This window comes from Protopterus annectens, chromosome 5.part0 (genome assembly GCF_019279795.1).
Source record: "Protopterus annectens isolate FY-2018-M chromosome 5.part0, PAN1.0, whole genome shotgun sequence".
NCBI lineage: Eukaryota > Metazoa > Chordata > Ceratodontiformes > Protopteridae > Protopterus > Protopterus annectens.
Window position 1 is genome coordinate 977,457,049 of NC_056735.1, and position 19,233 is coordinate 977,476,281.

General features: G+C 39.7%; 1 protein-coding gene across 1 annotated transcript in view; it reads left to right on the forward strand.

Annotated features, from left to right (window-relative positions):
- The first annotated feature begins 16,143 nt into the window (after window positions 1-16,143).
- The window catches only part of PRDM15 (PR/SET domain 15), an 852,733-nt gene continuing 849,643 nt past the window's right edge, over window positions 16,144-19,233 (forward strand). The window contains exon 1 of the mRNA XM_044071950.1: window positions 16,144-16,186. Coding sequence (XP_043927885.1) covers window positions 16,153-16,186 — 34 coding nt within the window. The 5' untranslated portion in view covers window positions 16,144-16,152. The remainder of the gene's footprint in view (window positions 16,187-19,233) is intronic.

The window sequence follows — 19,233 nt, forward strand, 5'->3', positions numbered from 1 at the left end:
ACCAAGTTAGTAAGCATACTTTGCAGTGTAGTTTTGATGCCCTAGACGCATCTTGCAGGGCTGCAGTCACTGGATCTGTACTGAGAAGGCATGCTTGGCTGAAGGAACAAACCCTGCCAGATCATGTCAAATCCAAATTACTGGACGCTTCTTTAAATAACGACTATTTGGCACCAAAGCAGAAGAAGTTCTTAAAAAGATGGAAGAAAAAGCTAAATCTATGCAAACTGCCAAAGAATTCTTACAAGTGCAACCACCTAGATTCAGTAGGCATTGGCCTTCTGAAAACTGGTCCCTTCCAGGCCTTCACAGACCAGACCCAGGGGGAACAGGCCACTACAGTCTCAGGGTATGCAGAGATCTAAATAATGGAGTGCCCCCACCCCAAAAATAGGGAGTGGTAATCCACTCCCTTTTGGGAAAAAGTTCACAATGATTTCAATTATCCTTCCCAGCCCTGCCCAATTACTAGTGCCCCTAGAAGGAAAACTTGCCCTTCATGCAAAAAACTGGATGTCCATTACTCAGGACCAATGGGTCCTAACCATTGTATCCCAGGGGTACAAATTCTACTTCATTCACTGCCAACCCCACGAGGATTTCCAGACCTTTCTCCAAACCAGTGGGCAGAGACTCAAAAGCAAGTACTTTCCCTGCTCAATATCAGAGCTATTCAACCTGTTCCAGTAGAACAAAGGGTTCAGGGTTTCTACTCCAGACTTTTCCTGGTGCCCAGAAAACAGGGCTCTTGGCGCCCAATCCTGGATCTTTCAATTCTAAACACCTTTCTGGTGATCCCAAAATTCAAGATGCTTATCCTGCAACAGCTCCTTCCCATACTAGCCAAGGATGCCTGGTAAGTCACTCTAGACTTAAAAGAAGCTTATCTGTACATCCCCATAAGGGAGTCATGCAGGAAATATCTAAGTTTCAAGGCAGGCTCTATGCACTGTCAGTTCTCTGCACTTCCCTTTGGCTTATCTACTGCGCCCAGAGTATTCACAAAGTGCCTGGTTCCAGCCATTGCATACTGCAGGCAGAGAAATATCCAAATTTTCACATACTTGGACGACTGCCTGATTCAGGCGGACAGCCAGGAATTGCTACTTCAGCACCTGGCATTTGTAAAAAGCCTTCTCACTTCATTGGGGTACACCATCAACGAAAAGAAATCACAACTGGTACCCAGTCAAAAGATTGTATTCCTGGGAGCAAGCTTGGACACAATTTTCCAGATGGCATTTCTCACTTAACGGGTCTATCTGACAAACTACTTCAAACAAATGGCCAGCAGAACCCAGGTTTCTGCAAGAAAAATACTGCAAGCTAGGGTTCATGACCTCATGTATTCTACTAATTCCATATGCAAGACTGCATGTAAGGAAACTTCAGTGGTACTTAAAAAGTCTTTGGTGCTAACATTCTCAGGACCTGGAAATGGTCATTCCTATCATACCTTGTCTAAGGTCAGAGTTCCTTTGGTGGGCAGAAGCATACAACCACAACAAGGGACTGCTTGTCTGATGCATCTGTTGTCAGGGTTTAGGCAGCAAGGGACTCGACCCCTTGCTGCCCTAAACCCTGACAACAGACGCATCAGACTATGCATGGAGGGCTCATATGGCAGGCAAATGCATTCAGGGCCACTGGAGCTCAGGCCAGATTCTCCTGCACATCAATCAAAAAGAGATGCTAGCTGTACAGAATGCTCTGACAGCCTTCAAGTACCTAATCCTCCCAGGACAACTGCTTATAAAACAGACAACACCACAGTTATGTGGTATATAAACAAGCAGGGAGAACCCATTCTTACCCACTCTGCAGGTTAGCCATAGCCCTGTGGAATATGGCATTGAGCAACCAAGTGCATCTACAAGCTCAAGTCCTGCCAGGCAAACAAAATTCACTGGCAGACGACTTAAGCAGAAATCTCCTAGACCCACACGAGTGGAAATTGGAGCCCAACATCTTCAACCTTCTGATCCAGAGGTGGACCTCTTTGCCTCCCCCGAGAACCACCAGTTGAGCAGATACTGCACCAGGAACCCTCACAGCAGGGCCTGGAAGGTGGATGCAGTATCCTTTCAATGGGAAAAACTCTCAGTTTATGCCTTCCCCTCTCTGCCCCTTCTCTCAAGAGTACTACTCAAGATAAAACAGGACAGGCCAAGGGCAATCCTTATTGCCCCAGAAAGGCCATGCCAGCACTGGTACTCACTCTTACGCAGCCTGACAAAAGTGCCACCCTGGCACCTTCACCAGACTCTCCTACCCTGCTGTCTCAGCAGGTGGGACAGATTTTGCATCCACAATTGCAAACCCTAAACCTTGCAGTCTGGCTTATCCCTTGAATACCCCACCAGCAACCCTCAGCAAACAGGTGCTGTATGTCATTCTTGAAGCCAGAAAGCCTAGTACTAGGAAGTCCTATGCTAAAAAGTGGAAAAGATATTGTTCTTGGAATCATTCTCAAGGGAAGGACACAGCAGTGCCATCCTTGCCTATAATCCTGGATTACCTAGCTACTCTAGAGAGGCCTATCCTTCTCCTACATTAAGATTCATGCCTCTGCCATCTCAGCTCATTATAATACTGAGCCATCTCTATTTTCCTCACTCTCTCATCAAATGGTTCCTGAGAGGGGCTAACAACTTAAGTCCCCCTAGGAGAGCACCTACCCCTACCTGGGATCTTAACTTTGTACTGGGAAAAGCTCATGCTTCCCCCTTTTGAGCTTGCTGCCTCAGCAGAGTTAAAATTCCTCTCTTGGAAAATGGCCTTGCTTTTAGCCATAACTTCAGCAAGAAGAGTGTCTGAGTTACAGGCTCTAATGGCTGTGGAACCCTTCATTATTTTCCATGCTGACAGGGTTTGCCTCAGGACTAACCCATCCTTTATACCTAAGGTGGTGTCCAGTTTGACTCTAAACAAATCCATCCATTTGCCAACCTTCTTCCCTAATCCTCAGAATAAAGGGGAAAGGATCCTGCACTCCTTGGACATGCACAGACAGCTCAGATTCTACCTCGACAGGACTAAGCCTTTCAGAAAATCTGACCAGCTGCTAGTCAGCTTTGCTACAGAGGCAGAGGGTAAGGCCATTTCAAAACAAGCCATTTTCAAAAGGATAGCACACTGCATCCATTTCTGCTACAAGCACCATGGAAAACCTACCCCACAGGGGATCAAACCACATTCCAGTAGGGCTACTTCCACCTCTACAGCATTCCTCAGGGGAGTCCCTACCATGGACATTCTGGAAGTTGCAACCTGGAGTTCTGTACACACCTTCACCAAGCATTACCACTTACCTATCTTTTCTAAATACAGGGCTGGATTTGCTACAGCAGTCTTGCAAGGCCTACTAGCCAGCCCTAACACTTCTTGACTGCCTCCACCCTTCCTCAGCTTTGGGAATCAACCCAAGTGTGATAACTACAACAGTGAAACACGAAGAACATAGTACAGTTGTGTACACTTAACATAAATGTAGATGTTTGAGTGTATTCACTGTTGCAGTCCTGGTTTCCCTCCCTCCAGCCCCCTGGCTTTCTCTGTCTTGCTACCTTTCCTCTCTATGGCTATTCCTAATGGCATTGGCATTTACTTTTTACTGGTGGTGTTCTCTACCATATACCAGCTCCCTATTTGGGGGCTCCTGACATTTGGGGCAAAAAAAACTGATGTAATGGCGTCGGCTGCCTGTTTTATACCCCTGACAACCTGACGTTATGGAAGAAGCAACAGCATCTGATGCAGAAATACTAAAACTCTGGTATTCGGGCTGACTGAGGGCTACCTGCAGGCAGATAACCCAAGTGTGATGACTGCAACAATGAATACACTCGAACATCTACATTTATGGTAAGTGTACACAACTGTACTTTCTCCACAATGGGTCACCGGGACTTCTACCTGCCTTCCCACCAGTCCCTCTAATTCACCAGTTTCTAAGGAAAGCCCAGTGGTTGACAAGCAAAGTGATTCTCATTGCACCTTATTGACCCCATCAAGTCTGATTTCCCTTTCTTTGGCCCCACCTAGTTCACCGCCCCTGGACTCTGGATCCAACTTCAGATCTGTTATCTCATCCTCAGGGTTTGGTCCATCCCAACCTAAAACATCTCAAGCTGACGGCTTGGTTTCCCTACTTCCAGTATTTGCTAGGCGAAATAATTTGTCCTCCCCTGTACAGAAGGTACGCCTGACTTCTCATAAACCGTCCACCAGAAAACTTTATCTTGGTAAATGGAAGAGGTTTGTGTTTTGGTATAATGAGAATGGTATTAATCCTTTCACATCCCGAATCAATAAGGTCTTGGAATACTTAACCACCTTATTTCAATTGGGAGTCTCTACTTCAACCATTAGAGTTCATGTAGCTGCCATTTCAAACTTCCACAATGGATTCGATGACCATTCTTTGAGATCTCACCGTCTATGCAAAACCTTTCTTAAGGGCGCTTTAAATTTGAAACCACCTTTCAAGGAGCCCATTGTGCCTTGGAATTTAAAGTTGGTTTTGTAATGTTTGGTTTTCATCAGCCTTTCAAGCCAGCAGCCACCTGTGATGTTAAGTTTTTATCCTGGAAGACTCTGTTTCTCGTAGCCATCACTTCGGGCAGGAGAATTTCATGAGTTACAGCCTCTGTGTGTTAAACATCCTTATATCATTTTTCACAAGGAGAGAGTGTCACTCTGAACTAACCCCCCCTTTCTACCTAAATAGTGTCAGATTCCAGTATTAATCAGACTATACATTTACCAGTCTTTTTCCAAAATTTCTCAAACAAGAGGGGATTTTGCTTGCATTTGTTGGACGTACACAGACAATTACATTTTTATCTGGATAGAACTAAACGTTTTAGAAAATCAGACCAACTGTTTTATCCTTTTCAGGTGCTAGACTGGGCAAATCAGTTTCAAAAGTTACTCTGCTAAAATGGTTGAGAGATTGCATCACTTTTGTGTATAGTCAAAATAAGCTGGACTTAAAAATTGAGGCACATTCTACGGGTTCTATTTTCACTTCAGTAGCCTTTCATTCCAGAGCTTCTATGGATGACATATGCACAACTGCAACTTGGGTACCCACCATATCTTTATCACTCATTACAAATTGGATACAGTTTCCAGGGGGTGAGCATCCTTTGTCTGTATTGTGCTCAGAAACATTGTTGCCTAGGGCCTACAAAGGTCTAAAGTAGCTAGGGACTCTGTCACAACAGTTCAAGAATGAATGAAGATTGATAACATCAGATAAAGAAGTTATGCTGTTACTATAACGTTCCATCTGCGTTGCCCATCTTCATTCATTCTTGACATCCAACCCTCCTACCCCCTCCAAAAGACTCCTGGAGGTTCGGAACTAGTCCTGGGATCCTAGTAGGGTTGCTGCTCAGGCAAAGCTTCCATGATTTTCTACTCTTTTGGGCAAAACCTGATCTAAGGGGAAGGGAAGACAGGCAATATGGCTAGCCTTGGCTTGAGAGTTTCTGGCTGGTGCGAGCTTGTTATAACGGTTGAGTCAGTTCTGAGGGTCAGAACCGGAACCCAACAGTTCAAGAATGAGCAAAGATCAACAACACAGATGGAATATTATGGTAACAACATAACTTCTTTTTCCTGTATATTCCAGGGTTTGTTGGGGATCCAGGTTTTAGTTTTACTTCAAAGGAGACCATTTTATGGTCTGACCTACCAGGGATGACATTACACTAGTGGATGTGCAGCATGGAGAAGATCAATTGCATTGTCCTGGATGACCAGTCTTGATGTATATTTATGTTTGATGTAATTTGAGACACCTCCAAGTTTAGTCCCTGTCTGTAGTAGCTGATCTAAATGTGTGGAAGGCATTATAACCTTGCACTTTTGGTGTGCTGTCCCTGACTTTAAACCATGTCTCAGTGACCATACAGATGGTAGCATTCTCTAGGGTGAAGAAAGATTCTAGGGAGTGGAGTTTTTTGTTTAGACTCCTAGTACTGAGCAGTAATGCCTTTAGATTTTCTTGGTTTTGATTTGCTGTGTTGGAAGTACTTTCAGTTTTGGCATTACCTAAAAAATAGCACTAAGGGGAAGACAATATTTTAGCTAATATTCAAAAGCCTGGAGAGAAGAGGTGCAGACCATTCTTGAAAAAGCAGTGTGGTCTGTTGGCTATCTCCTTCCATGCTGACAAATATTGCACCCCCTTAGAATGACACCAGAAACTAAGCCAATTAATAAAGTCAGCCATCTTTTGTTCATATTGTGGCATCCTTGGAGAAGGTAAAATGCTACTCAATGTTAGGCTCATAGCAGCCTAGGACACATATTCTGGGAGCTACATGATGTCTCTTTCTGTTTATTTAGGTTTTGGTTCCTATGTTGAACAGGTGTTCAAAAAGTGTGAAGGAAGGGGTAAGTTGATGCAGGTGTTTTCAACTATCCTTTTACAAATTTTCCAAGACATTCTGTAACCCCTCATCCAGTTTTTCCAAAAAACAAAGTAAGACTTCTCAACAAAATGTTGGTAAACAGACATTTAAGGAGAAATGACAAGTAGGTTCAAAAAAACATTCAGGAACCCCCCTCCCCAAAAACCAGGGACAGTCCAACAAGTCAAAATGACTGTTCAGGGAACTTTTGTCCACCATTCCACCCTAGCAGCCCCCTCTCCCTTCCAGAAAGGTTTCTCTTCAAGGATGTTTTAGTGCTAAAGGAAAAAATGCTTGGAGAATGATTCTGGATCTTTCTTTTCTAAACTTGTTTCTGATAATGCCAAAGTTCAAAATGATGTCACTTCACAATCTGTTTCCTTTTCTTTCCTCATTCACCCCTCCTGACAACACTACATTGAAAAGACGCTTATCACATCCATATTCATTCAGATTTCAGCTGTTTCTTAATGGCTTGTGTGTCTGGATTAAATTCTCAGTTCTTTGCCCTACCCTTTGGACTACACCAAGAATGTTCAGAAAGTGTCTAGCTCCAGTTGTAGCTCATTGCAGGTTACGTGGTATCTGCATTTGTCCATATTTGGACAACTTGTTTAGCTTTGCATAACTTTTTTCAAAATGTTAGTAATCACACTTGGGTGGGAGCTCTCTTACACAAGCTGGGGTTCCAAGAGAACATTAAAAAATAATTTTTTGACTCCTTCACATATCATTGTGTTCCCAGGGTATCAGCTAGACACTTCAGTTTAAAGAGCTTTTCTTCCACAGGAAGAAGTAATACCTAGATCAACTTTTAAGGTTTTCCACTGAGACTTTAGTCCCTGTGATGGAATATCTCAGGATTTGGGGTCTAATGCCACCTGTGATTCTAATGATACCCCTGGCAAGACACCACTTGGGAAAGATACAGTGGTATCTGAAGTCTCTTTGGTACCAGCACCAACATTGTTTGTCTTTCTATATGACAGTTCCAGGGTGTTGCAAACACAATAATAGGGAGTAGCACAATGTCCAAAACCAGTGATGTTCCTTTCCACTAATTTATTTTCACTAGCACGAGTAGATACGAAAAATACAAAAATAAAACCACTGTTTAAAACAAAAGAAAATGTTGTGTAAAGCGCTTTTCGTCTGAGTTTTACTCAGACTTCTTCAGACATTATGTTAACCTAAAAACAAGTTTTAAATAGCCTCCCTTTCTTCGTTCAACCAATAAGCTTTTCAGTCACAGTTCATTATTAGTTTTTAAAGGTACAATCGCTCCAAATGACTCCTGATTTCAGTGACCTAAACAGTTCTCTTTTAAAACAATATTCACATAAGCACATTGTTTCCATAATATACTTGTTGTGTTCCCCATCTACTTTTTGTCACATGTCCGTAAATTACATACGTTCTGTTGAGTTATCAACCATCTTAGCTAATAACAACCCTAATCATCGCTAAATTCTAAAGTGCCTGAATATACTACCTTTACGTGTCTGTCATCGCCTTTATATAATACAGTAAAGTCGTTCTTTCATAAAACTATGCACAGACTTCCGCTGATAATTGTTGTATGTTAATTTACAGCCAGTTTTTTTCTAAAACCATAAGTTAGGGAGTAGCAATGCGGATGTTTCAAATGTCAGTAAAGTTCACCGTAAAATGTTAATCAGACTCCTGATGTTAACTGTCAAAAACTAGCAGTCGAATGTTCAGTCTAGATATTTATTTCGTTTTGTTCTTCTTTTACAACCCAATTTTGGCCACTGGGAAACTAAGTACATTTTTCAAAGCCAGTGGAGAGAAAAAATTATTTTTTACCAAAGATTTCTTGATGATGTTTTTACGATCATTCAAGGGGATAAGACTTGTGCTGATAGCCTAGTAGAATTCTTTAATACCACCAGTAGTTTCTTAAGATTTACCAAAAATTTTCAAGAAAACAGGATTCACTACTTAGATGTGGAGCTTAACAAGAACATGGAAGAGGGTAGGTACACAGCAAAAATTTATAGGAAAAGTACGTAGTCTAATACCTTCTTGCATTTTACTACCCAACACCCTCAACACCAGAAAAAAATGGTAGTGAAAGGCCAGATTGTGCGTGCAGCTAGGATGACCACAACTGACAATTTGAAGAAGAATGTGAATTGTTGCATTCTATGTTCATAAATAGGGGTCATCCGGTTCGTTTTTTGAGAGAAATTTTTCAGGAGGCAAAATTAAAAAGGAACCGGGGTTTTTACAAACCAATTCTGAACAAAAGTATAGAAGGAGGGGTAACCTCGAGAGATATGGACAACACCACCGGTTTAAAAGAGAATGACTTGTACCTTGAAAGACCTGAACTTAGGGAATTTTCAGATAAGAAGAATTTCTTGATTTCATTTATTTTTATGTACATCCCAATAGCAGGGGACATTCAAAGATCAATCAGGAAATACTGGCATTTTTTATCATTGGATAAAGATATTTCCAACAGGATAGGTGGGCCCCCTATTATTACATTTAGAAGGGCCCCTAATATGAAAAACCTATTAGAATTGTACAATAAAAGTAAGAGAGGTATAGTAGGTATACAAAAATGTGGAGCCTGTCACTATTGTGGTTACATCAATAGTGAAAAATTATTTAAAATTAGGGGCAGGCTATTTACTATTCAAGAGAATTACAATTGTAACACTAGATCAGTAGTATATTTAGCAGAATGTCAACAATGTCCCGCATTTTATGTGGGCAAAACTGACCGACGCTTTAGGGATAGAATTTATGAACATGTTTATGCCATAAAAAAGAAAAACACTGAGAAAGCACTGGCAAGACATTGTAATCAAAACACAGAACACCATTTCAAATTCAGGATTATTGCAAGTACAACTGATGGGAAAGAAATATAATGATTATAATATTAAATACTTGAATGACACTTTTAAAAAATTACTTTTGGAGAAAATTGACCTAAGTTGGCAATTAAGATTAGGGTGTGTCAGAAGAGAAGTCACTTGATGGAGATAACAAAAATCCTCAAATGTGGGTCTTCCCTTCTCTCTGTGTTTCATGGTAGTCACTCAACCAGTTGGAGACCAATCTCAACATAATCAGGGACAAATCCACAAATAATCAGGGACAATTAGGGACATTTTTAAAATGTTAATACTAGAAAATTGAGACATTGACAGGGTAAAAAAGTTTGAATTAATATACAGTTTTTGAAATAACATAAGTCTATGACTCTAGTTATTGTCATTATTTATTAAGTGCAATTCACCACCTTTTCTACAAAATTCACCAGTTTTAAGAGGGATTAAGAGAGACGGTGCTAAAATTAGAGTCAAGGTCAGGGAGATTGTCAGTCATGACAGACACCCCGGTCTTTGCTTGTGAAGCATTTTCAGGAGGGATAGAAGTGCAAGGTGTGTGGGATAACAATGCCAGATGCAAGCACATAAACATAAAGTAAATGTCTGCCCTGATCAAGGCACTGAACTCTCTGAATCATCTTTGTTCCCTGGGACCTGTTCTAGTTGTTACAGACAATACTACAGTCATGTGGTACTTCAGTAAGCAAGAGGGGAACCAAGTCATACCCCACTTTGCAGACTAACCTTGTTAACTTGGGACTTCCTATATTCAGTCAGGTCAGAACTGTGGGCAGACAAGCTGAGTAGAACAAGACCATACCCTCAGGAATGGAAACTAGATCAGGGGGTCTTCTAAGATATGATCCATCTGTGGTGAGTCCATCAAGTGCACCTATATGTATCCTCTCTATGGAGGCAAAATTCTGCTTCAGGACTTCATGCAAGAAGGCCTGGAAGACAGATGTCTCTTTTTCCTTAGACATGAATGTTTCTGTATGCCTTTTCCCTCTTTCAGCTGATATCCTGGGTACTTCTGGAGATTCAAAGGAATCCTCAGTCTCATTATGGTGACTCCCTTCTGTCCCAGGCAGCAATGGTTCTCCCTTTTTTTGCAAATGGCCAGGGCAGTTACCACAAGCTTCTCTCAGAATTGATCTACTCGCACAAAATCTGATTCACCCCAACCCCAATCAACTGCAGTTGACTGCCTGGATGATAGGGTCTTTATTCCCTCTAGGCACTTGTTTATTGAGGATGTGCAGCAGGTAGTAATGGAAGCAAGAAAGTCTGCTACTAGAAAATCATAAATTACTAAATGGAAAAAGTTTCCTTTGTCAACATTTTTGACAGGGGATTTGCATAAGAGGCCTCCGAAAAAACTGGTTGCCCCTCCTTGGGAACTTAATTTTATGTTAGAGAAGCTAACACTTGCTCCAGAATTCCTTAACATGTAAAACAGTTTTACTAATTACTTTGAGCTCTGCAAGAAAAGTATCCGAGTTACAAGCTCTTATTGGGGGTCAACCCTATCTCATTTTCCACAGAGACAGGGTTTCTTGTCTAAAGTGGTATCTGAGTTTACATTAAGCCAAACTATCCATGTCCCTGTTTTCTTTCCTGAACTTAAAATGAGGGAGAAAGGATACTCCATACCTCAAATGCCCACAGACAACGTTGGTACTATCTTGATAGAACTAAATCCTTCAGATCTTTGGATCAATTGTTAGTTTTTTGTGAAGATGAGAGGAAGGAACGTGTGTCAAAGCAGACTATTTTGAAATGGTTTTCTCATGCTGTTACCTTTTGTTACACTTGCTAGAACAAAACTATTTCAGATAGGTTTAGGGTCCTTTCTACCAGGGCCTTTGCTTCATCTATGGCTTTTTGTGAAGGGCTGGACTGTAGAAGTATTCTAGAAGCAGCAACTTGGTCCTCTGTACATACTTTTACAAAGCATTACAAGCTTGGTTCCTTCTTTAGGTATGTATTGGGCTTTGCTAGGGTCATTCATCAGAGCTGCTGGACCCTTTTTCTTCCACCTCCCAGCTAAGCTAGGGTAGTTAACCCATATAGCTAAGGCTAGTGCAGCATTGGTCAAGCTAATGAACATAGTACAGTTATATAAGTAAATTTGTCATAACTGTAGATGTTCCAATGATCACTGCTGCAGTCGCCAGTCCCTCCCCCCATCCCCCTTGTTTATTGGTCTGTTGTTTATGCCAGGGTGTGGACATTTATTTTTTTGTTGTTCCATTGTCCTTTCTGGTCTCAGTCTCTGTTGGCATGAAAGCTCTGAAAGGCTTGGCACATGGAAGGTGCCTTTAGCTTGAAAGTTGGCCAGCTGTTGTAGACTATGGAGAATGTAATCCATATAGCTAAGGCTACCTCATCAGTGATCATTTAAATATCTGTCATTATGGTAAGTTTACTTATATAACTGTTATTTCTTGTCAAACGCTAATAAAGCTGCTTGTTATTTCTTTAGTGCAGTAACTGAAGATGATTGTTTTATGACTTTGATATCATATTAATTGACTGTGGTAAACTTTCTTGGAAAAGGATCCTTTTTTTTTTTTTTTTTTTTAACCTCTACTGAGGTTTAGAAAATCTGGAGGGTGTCTAAGATTTACTAATTCAAGGGACTTCCAATACGGCATTGTGGTAAAGAGACAGAAACTTTAACCCTCTTCAATGAGTTAACAGTAAAATTGGAAAAACCCTGACATAAAAGCTTATGAAAGGAAAGAAGTGGAGGAGAAAGTGTAAAGAACAGGATCATATTGCAAACAGAACAGCCTTCCCATCCATGTAAAACAAAGTTCATCCCTTCCCATATTCAAGTGTATCTTGGATCTATGGATGGGAAACAGAGAAATTACCCCAAGACTGCTCCCTGTACTATTAATGGAAAGAAGCAACTTCTAAATACTTTGTCCCATGAATGGGTCCATTAAATTATCTGTGGCATGATCACAGTTATTCTTATTAAGGGGAAATGCATAATTATCGACCATGGGATGGGTAAGGCCAATCTCTAAACAAATGGGATAGGTTAATGAAGCACTAAAATGGAAATTTGGCTACACTAAAAATGTCCTGCAAGGACAGCTAGCCTCATACTTGCCTATGAATGTATGAACAAAACCAAAAAAAAAAACAGAGGGAAAAGTGAGCCAAGAAATCAGCAAGCCAACATAGTGTCCCGATACACTCTGCCACTGAATCAGGAGAAGGAAAATGAACAAAGAAGAACTGATGGAGGTAATACAAAATAAAATTAACAAGATGTATAAAAAAGTCATGAAAATGAATCAGTAACTGACATATGAGGCATAAAGTAATGGAGGCATCTTTTTTGGAACATTCAGATGATATGGGCCATGCTGAAGATGGGGAATGATCATTCAATAGGAATAGGAGACCTGAAAGTCATGCGGGAGGAAATACAAGAAAGTTTAATGGTGCTTTAGGATAGAGAATCTAAAGATGATAAATGTGTCAGAGGGGGGTTGAGGGGAGAGACTATAGAGAATAAATGGACAAATATCTGGAAAAGCAAAAAATGTATTGAATTAACTTGTTGGAGATATATATATATATATATATATATATATATATATCAGTGACGATGGCATCACACTTCCCAAGACCCAAAATTATTGAGCTCCAAATTTTTGACCTAAAGAAACAGCTCCTGCAGCTTAGTAGCAAGAGAAAGGTTGTCAAATTGGAGTGAAAAGTATTTTCTTCAACTATGATTATTCAGTGGGGACCAGAATGAAACAAAGCAAGTTTATACTGAAGATACGACTGAGTAGATCCTTAAAGCTAAGATTCCTCTGGGTGTATCCAGCAATTTAATTTTTTTTTTTTCCAATAGTTGTGAAAACATTTCTGGATGCAGAAGGTACTATGGCTGATCTAAAAAGATATGCACAGATGCAACAGCAACAACTAGAATCAGGGACTTCAGGAAGTGAATGGCTGGTACTGCAGAGGGAAAGGGAGGTGTGCTAGAGGGGACCAATAGAGTGGCCAGGAGAAAAATTCTGATTCGGCAGAGGGATATGGAAAACCAGTCAAAGTGAGTAAGTGAAAGGTTAGCAGGTGATCAGGTCATGAGGAGTTCAGAGGGAATAGTCCAAGAGAGAGAAGCAGCAGAGAAAATGACTTGTAAAAATAAAAGTACTAAAAAGATAAATGTAATATTTTGCTAAATATACGTGTGCATATTATTACAGAATTAGTAAGTTAAAAAGGGAAAAAGGAGACATGTGAGATTGCAACTTGCATGATGGGGGATGAGCCAGAAATGACTATACAGATTTTCCATGAATATATAGATGAAAGACTGGAAAAGGGATTAAATATATTAAAATAGAAAACTTACTATAAAAGCGATAACTTGTAAGAATATTGACTGTGAAAAGCTGCCATCTTTCCTTAACTAACAGGTAAGGATGAAGAGCAGGAGGAGTAAAGAAAATGGAAAAAACAGTTTTGATTGGCTAAGAAACTGGTCAATCAAGCCCAAGAAAAGAAAGTACTGTGCACATAGAAGCAAGGTCATGATGAAACTAGAGTGAATGTACAAAAAAAAAAAAGTAAAGTAAAGAAAGGCAAAGACTTTTAAAGGTAGTTGGAAATAAAGTAGTTAACAGAATGGGAAGGGACCATCAGAATAAAGTAAAGGCATAGCATACTGAGCAGCATATAATGGGAAAAGAGACTGGTAGAAGAGAAAAAAAAAAACAGAAAAGACAAGCCAAAGTACCATTAATTACTTAAGCAATAACCCACGCCTGGGTGTGGGTAATGCTGGATTTACCCACGAGGGCGAAGCCCGAGTGGCCAAACAAAGACAACTGTGGGTAAATCCAGCATTACCCACACCCAGGCGTGGGTTATTGCTTAAGTAATTAATGGTACTTTGGCTTGTCTTTTCTGTTTATTTTTTCTCTTCTATCAGTCTCTTTTCCCATTATATGCTGCTCAGTATGCTATGCCTTTACTTTATTTTGATGGTCCCTTCTACATTGCTTTTAAAAACGTGTCTCGATATGTTCAAAGAGTTTAACATACAGCTTTAAAAAAAGCAACAGAGAAAGGAAGATCTCCGTTGCTTCTTTTTAAGATATCTTGCTATGTTAAACTCGTTTAACTTAAGTGAGATAACAGCAACAGAGCTCTTCCGTTCTCCGTTGCTGTCCAAAAAAAAAAAAAAAAAAAAAAAAGACTTATACTATTGGAAAACGTCTGGGTGACTGGACCTTTTTCCATTAGTATAAGTCTGATTTACAACGTGCACGCTGACCAATCAGCGTGCACGTTTTGGAATATTAATGGGGGGGTCATTGTATAATGTGTAATAACTCAGTATTTAAAAGAAGATGAAAGGGTCAGTGTTGGGGGGCAGTGTATATAGTTGCTAAGATGGTTAGCATTTCAAGTTTAAGTAAGAGTTTGGTAAAAGAAGTACAGTCCAAAGAAGTGAAGACAAAATCCTTCAAAAGAACCAGTTGCTTCATCACAACAGAGGGAGAAAGATTAAGGATGTTAGGAGAGAAAACTAAAATAAGTAAAGATAAATGGCTTTAAAGATTTTGACATGGAGTGTAAATGGCCCCACAGAAGCAGGGAAAGTCCAAAGGGTTCTAGAATATATAAGGACAGGGTCAATACTAAAAATGTTACAAGATATGCATGTGAATAAAAAGGAGCATGTGGAAATAATTAAAAAGGGGTTCAGAGAAGAATTGCATGCACAACTGCAAGAAGGGAGGAAAAGGGGAACATCAATGTTTATAGAAGAACATAAGGTGCGTTAATCAAAGGAAATTGGAAGGGGACTAAAACTATAGTGGGGAATCTCTACATCGTATCTGGGGCAAAAAAGATATAAGTGTTCCATAATATTAGCAGGAGACTGGAACTTAATAAAAACCAGAGATGCAAGCCCAGGGGCAAGAACTTTGAAAGTGACACAGGGAGGGGTAATTTACTTGTCAAAATTATGAAATTATATTGACTAGAAGATATAAAAACATAGAAGGCAAGAGACATGGAACTATACATATTACTCAGTAAAATATCCTTTTGAAGACTAGATAGGATCTATGTATGTAAAGTGTATGGATATTTGATAGAGGATGTGGAGACTCGCGCAAAAGTGCCATCAGATCATGCCTCAGTTAATTTAGGTATATGAGAATAAGTAAAATGTGAAGGAGAGAGGCACTTTAATGCATGATGGCTTAAATTACCAAAAGAGAGGTAATAGTTATGAGGGTGGGAGACATAATCAGAGAATGGAGAGCAGTAAAGGACCGGGAATGAGACACGGCAAAACATAATCAGAGTATGCTGAGGTCTCCTGTTTTTTTTATTGAGTCAAAAACTCTTACTTTCATCAATAAAGATGTTCAATTGTTTATTGCTCCAGTGGTTATAACATTTTCTGTTGAACTCAGTTGCTAAAGTAATATGACTATACATTGATTTAGAAATTTCATCCTTCTTTTGGATGAGCTGGGTTCTCCTGTTGAAGCTGTATAAACCGTTGTGTGTAACTACAGAACCAAGTTGTGATTTGTCACGAGTATGTTCAGTTGTTGCAGATCATCAGCTAAGCTTGCAATATCAGGCTGATTTATCAGAAGCTGCAGTTATTGATGAATGCTGTGGAGGCTGTTGTATGCATTCTGCATATTAATTTTCAATCATTTTAGCCTGAATAAAAATTAAGTTACCTAGACTAGGATTAGTAATTTATGAATAGTACTCTTGCTGCAGTACATTTTGAAATAACTTAGTGGACTTTCTTTAAACTCTTTTTGTTTTTCTTTTGTAGGTTGCAGAAGAAAATGGAAGACAGTGTTGATGAGAATGTATACTGTTGTAAGTATTGTACATTAAATTGTTCCAAATTGCCTTTTTTGTGAACCTCGTTTCATCTCAGTTTAAATAGAACTACAAGTTGAATTTAATTGATTGCAGATTAGCTGTGTCATGGGTCCCTACTCTGGGCCAGCAATCAAGAGCACTTATTCCTCATCACTGTCTCCAGTGATGGATGGTCACTAAGAGCAAAGATGGACAGATGCAGCTAAATGCACCAAGCACAATTTTCCTTAAGAGACACAGAGAGCATGCTCCAGACCTGAGACTGGACTCTTTCTCTGTCCATGCCCACACAAAAGTCCACACTGACCACTTTGGAGCTCTGTGTCCCTGTTCCCAGTAGCTGATACATACTCTTGGATATTTATGAGTTTCACACACACATACACACCTGGGAAAAGCTGGCATAGACTTACTAGCTGTGCCCTTTCTGCCCAGACTCTGAGGTCATCCCACTGTCACCAATCAGCCACCCTAAGGCTCTTACAAAGGGTACCCAATTATTCTGCATAGAATTAATACTAATACCAATGGTAGGGTGTTACCAAAGCACCAAGGCTTTTAGGAGATGCCACAGTGTCATTAAAACAAGCATAAGTACTCTCAAGATGTTGGACATATTCTCCAAAGGACCAGCCACAATGAAAGTTATGAAAATATTTAATGATAAATAATGAAACAGAAAACAAGGAGTATACGGAGTACAATAAACGAGAGTTTCAACCACAGAGATATAAAAAAGTAATACAGTTGGATAATTTCTCACAGATACAGAAAACAGTACTAAACAATTCTCACTAAATATCCCCGTTTCCTAACTACTTACCAAAGCAAGGCAAGCTGATATGTACTGTGTGTCTTTCCACAGCAAAAGCCAGATGATGTCTGTCTTTGTCTGTGTGGATGTGTGAGATATATATCTTGTTAGAAATCTTTCCTGTCTGTTTCCAAAGTGCTGCTGTGAGAGTTCCAAAGAAACCAGATGCTGGTTAGACGATGACATCACCTTTGGTCACCTGACTCTTGTACAATACACACCCAGAGCTTTGCTAAGATCTGTAGCATCATGGTTCTCTGATAAACATACACATTTGATCAGTTACAACAATACAAGCTAATATACATGCATACATTCTTTCTGTCCAGCAGGACCTACTGTTGATGCATTTTTAACATAAGTAACTGCAAATATATTTTTAACTCAAACATCTGTACAAATCAGTGTGATAGTCGAATAACATAAAATTCTTTGTAAAACTCCAGATAGCTATGCTGACAAATGTTATGCATTTACTGCTGTACTCTCCCTGGCACAGATGGCAATACCACATAACATCACAAGCTATATTGAACTTTATTATCCCAAGCCTAGTATCCTTTAACGAAAACCTTTTTTTCATCAGCAGTACATGCATCTTATTAGGCATTTATGAATATATTGAATTTTTATGGTGTGGAACTATTTGTGTAATAAAATGATTCAATCTTTGTTAATATTAGGATTTTGCATGCAGCACATAGCTTGGCAGATAAGCTTTCCCTGGCTAAGAAGGTAGCTTCACTTCCATTGATAACCAGCATCTTTCCTGTCCTTTTTCAGTTTTCCTAACTTCTGAAGGCATTCTGCAGGATTTTAATAGTGACATGCTGCTTAGTTTGTCTCAAGGCATGGGAAGTTTTTTTCCTCTTATTCTCTTTGCAGGTATCCTGTGTATATATATATATATATATATATATATATATATATATATATATATTGAACTTCTTTGCTCTTTTTCTCCTTTCCCTCAGTTAGTTTAGTTTTTGTAGCTATGGACTTTTTCTTCATTACCATGTTTCAGCCTTTGCCACTTACTTTTTTTCTTTTGTCTTTTATTCCCTATTGTGTCTTTTAGTCTCTTGCCAGATGATATTTTTGCTTTAAAATTTTCACGTGCCTTAGACTAACTACGGTATCCTGTGTTTTACAGATTTTGACTGTTATTTTACGCTGTTGTTACCCTAGGTATGTTTTTTTTTTGTTTTGGACACCTCTGTTTCTACTTTTATTGCACAGCAGTTTCCAGTTTGCTGCTATTTTTTTTTAGTTAAAATAGTCTTTAGTGATCCTTCTGTACTATTCTTTTATTTTGTTATTTTTGCAGTTATACATTTCCCTACAGGTGCAGGTGAATGAACATTTTCACCTGTCATACAACCACCAATGGTGCTTGAGAACTTCATTAGGCTTCATTTCTCTCCAGAGTTGCCTGCCTGTTTTCTGGCTCTAGAATAGTGATAGTGATGCCTTTCTTCTTAGGAGTGATTTATCTTGGCTGTTTTGGTCACTGATGTATAAGAACTGTGACCTGGATTTATTTTCCAGGGGAACTACAGTCAGGTCTCTTAGATCCTTCAGAAGTATGCAAGTAGATCATATTTCGGTGCTCCCTTCTGTGTTGGCAAGGATGAGCATCATTAATTTTGTTCTGCATGTGCCAGGAAGCCATTTACTACCACTACTGTCTCTTTATGGGACTCCTACATTAGCTTCAGTGGCATTGGATAGTAGGAGTTAGTCCCACTGTAATCAGCTACATGCCTTCCTGCTTAAGCTGAATTTCCTCTAATTCATGCTGCTCTAATATTGACCTAAATTAATCGGCATTATGTGGCTGTCGTAGTACCAGCCCATGAGTTTAGTCATGCATTAGATCCCACAGCTCTGATGCTGTCCCTGGCTTCCCCTAAACATGAGGTAGAACAAGAGCAAGCCTTTCTGAGGCCCATCAGGTGGTCTTTCAATGAACCAGTTCTGAAGTTTAATTAAGCAAGTTTTGTAAATACTATATTTTTTGCGCTATTATTAATTGGTCTACATTTTACGATTAGAGCAAAGAGCATACACTCAACTCTATAATAATCCTTCAGAGGAGTTTTCTGCCTTGCACTCATCATTTAGGAATTGGTCTTGCTAGGTCATTTGAAACCTAGGTGAAGTTCTTAGCCTTCAGATTTCCCAGAAGCTTCATAGTTTAATACTAGGCTATTGAGCTGGAGGAACA